The sequence below is a fragment of the Bison bison genome, unplaced genomic scaffold (genome assembly GCF_000754665.1).
Source record: "Bison bison bison isolate TAMUID 2011002044 unplaced genomic scaffold, Bison_UMD1.0 scf7180017852317, whole genome shotgun sequence".
Taxonomy (NCBI): Eukaryota; Metazoa; Chordata; class Mammalia; order Artiodactyla; family Bovidae; genus Bison; species Bison bison.
The window spans coordinates 5,968-8,329 of record NW_011482890.1 but is presented as its reverse complement, the minus strand read 5'-3'; the positions used below and the strand labels follow the sequence as shown (position 1 = coordinate 8,329).

Genomic DNA, 2,362 nt, shown 5'->3' with positions numbered 1-2,362 from the left:
ACCCACCCCCTCACCTCCCCCAGATCTATCGCTACCTCCGCGCCTTCCTGCCTGAAAGTGGCTTCACCATCTTGCCCTGTACCCGTTATTCCATGGAGACAAATGGAGCCAAGATTGTGTCAACTCGCGCATGGTAAGAGGGCAGGACTTGCAGCCCAGGCCTTACAGGAGGCATCTTTCCCCGGGGACTGCTGGGAGAAGACACTCCCTCTCTTGTGGAGGAGACCCAGCACTGCGGCGACAGAGCCACGAAGATGTCGATGTTGAGAGAAAGGACGCAGGGCTTGGCCCCCAGGACCCCCCTGGCCTACCACAGCCCTCTGGGAGATGAGACCCCCCCTCCAGCAACCCAGGCTTCCCTGGGCTGCTGGGAAAGGACTGACCTTGTGCCCAAGAGTGCACTGCTGTCCTTTATCTCATCTCCACCAGACCCCCCCCTCCTCAAGTAGCAGTCACTGCTGGGTACGAGGGCAGGACAGTGAGCAAGAAGAACACCGCCCTCTGCTTGCAGTCTAGTGAGAAGCGGGGTGGTAGTGGTGCGCGCTCACAGGGCTGACCACAGTTGCGCAGTGCATCCTGAGCCTGCCTGGGAATTTTGAGAATGTACTTGGGAGCCAGGCCGAGGCTGAGACCCACAGAATGACTGATGGGTCTAGTGAAGAGCCTGGGTGGCGGGGGGCTTCCAGGCAGGACTGGACCGCGGGAAGCTGAGGCAGTGGGCGCCAGAGGAGCCGAGAGTAGGACAGGATGCACGCCAGGCATATGTGGGTGTAGGGCAACAGTGTGACTTTCAGAGACGTTTGGGCAGTGGAGCGCGCTGGCTGGCATCAGTTCTTCCCACAGGAGGCCTGGGATGAGAGGCTCCTGTCCCCAGCGCTGGTGGTTGGGGAGGTACTCACTGACCCACAGCGAGCCGGCTTCTTGGCAGGAAAAAGAACGAGAAGCTGGAGCTGCTGGTGGGCTGCATCGCGGAGCTGCGGGAGGCCGACGAGGAGCTGCTGAGAGCCGGGGAGAACGACTTCAGCATCATGTACTCAACCCGCAAGCGCAGCGCTCAGCTGTGGCTCGGCCCTGCCGCCTTCATCAACCACGGTAGGGGCGGGACTAGGGGCCGACGCGGGGGTGGGGGCGGGGGCGGAGGGGCGTGCCCCAGCTTTTTGGCTCCTCTGACCCGAGTCTCTTCTCTCCCCTGCACCCCCACAACGGGCTCCAGACTGCAAACCCAACTGCAAGGTGAGACCTGGAGGCCCCCACATCCCGGGAGGAAGGGGCACGTGGGGAGGGGCTTTCGGGTTAGTGAAGAGCTAGAAACTGTCGGGGGTCTCCCTACCTGACCGTGCAGCTTCCCACCCGTCCTTGCCCGTACCCGGAGTGAGGAGGGGGCTCTGGTAGAGTCACACTGGGACCCAGTCACACTGCCACCTGCTGGCTGCAGTGCCCCGTCTCCAAACCTTGGCCGGGGGCGGGGCCGGTTGAGGGGGAGGGTGGTGGTGGGCAGACCCTAAATGCCTCTGTGCCTGTTGCCCGGCCTCCCAGGCAGAAGCCCCTGCAGCTGTGATGATAGCAGGAGGTGAGGCGGGGGAGGCCCCGGGGGTGAGGTCAGAGAGAGCCCTGCCCTCCTGGAGATCCAGGGCTCCTCCTGATAGGAGGCCCTGGGAGGCAGAGGGAGGCCCCCCTGCTCTGTGTGTGTGGAGGACTGAGTGCGTGGGAGGGAGTTGAAGGGTGACGCCCAGTAAGGCCTTGGGCGTCTGCCCTACAGTTGTGGGCCTCCCTGGCCTTGGCCATCCTCCAGAGCCCCCCACGTGAAGAGGTTGGAGTCCTGGCTCCACCGCCCGGGCCCAAGTTTTTCTTCTCAGATGGGAAAGGATGAGAACTTGCCTGCTGGCACAGCTGTGAAGGCCACTGAGTGTCAGTGTCCTGTGGGGTTTGGAGCACAGACAGTGGGTAGGAGGGAGAGGAGGCAGGGCTTGGTGAGGGGGGTGCCAGCCCCCTCGTGGTGCAGAGCTGAGGCTGTACCAGTCAGAGCCAGGCACTGGAGGAGGAGGAGAGTTTTCCCAGGTGTTGAGGGCGAAGGGGCGCACGCTAGGGCATCTCAGATGGGGCGCCAGGCTGGAGGGCTGGGAGGCCGCGGCACGGGGGCTCCCCTCGTGTGTGAGCTCAGTCACCCCATGGCGGCTCCCGTGGGGTACAGGCTGAGGCTTGGTGGGTAGCCCAGGGCAGGGAGGCCCTGAGGGGCCGGCTCCAGAGGGTTCTTAGGCATGGAGGGAATGTGGACACCTGGCACTGCCTGCTCAGGAGACGCCGGCCAGCTGTCCTGGCGTCAGGCAGGCCGGTGGCCAGGGCCACTCCCAGGTGTGTGTCA

General features: G+C 64.1%; 1 protein-coding gene across 1 annotated transcript in view; it reads left to right on the top strand.

The window, feature by feature from the left end:
* Nucleotides 1-17: 17 nt before the first annotated feature.
* SUV420H2 (suppressor of variegation 4-20 homolog 2 (Drosophila)) overlaps nucleotides 18-2,362 on the top strand; it is a gene marked incomplete at its 5' end in the record, with an annotated part of 3,935 nt that continues 1,590 nt past the window's right edge. Inside the window, 3 exons of the mRNA XM_010852615.1 lie at nucleotides 18-133; nucleotides 929-1,092; nucleotides 1,214-1,233. Coding sequence (XP_010850917.1) covers nucleotides 18-133; nucleotides 929-1,092; nucleotides 1,214-1,233 — 300 coding nt within the window. The remainder of the gene's footprint in view (nucleotides 134-928; nucleotides 1,093-1,213; nucleotides 1,234-2,362) is intronic.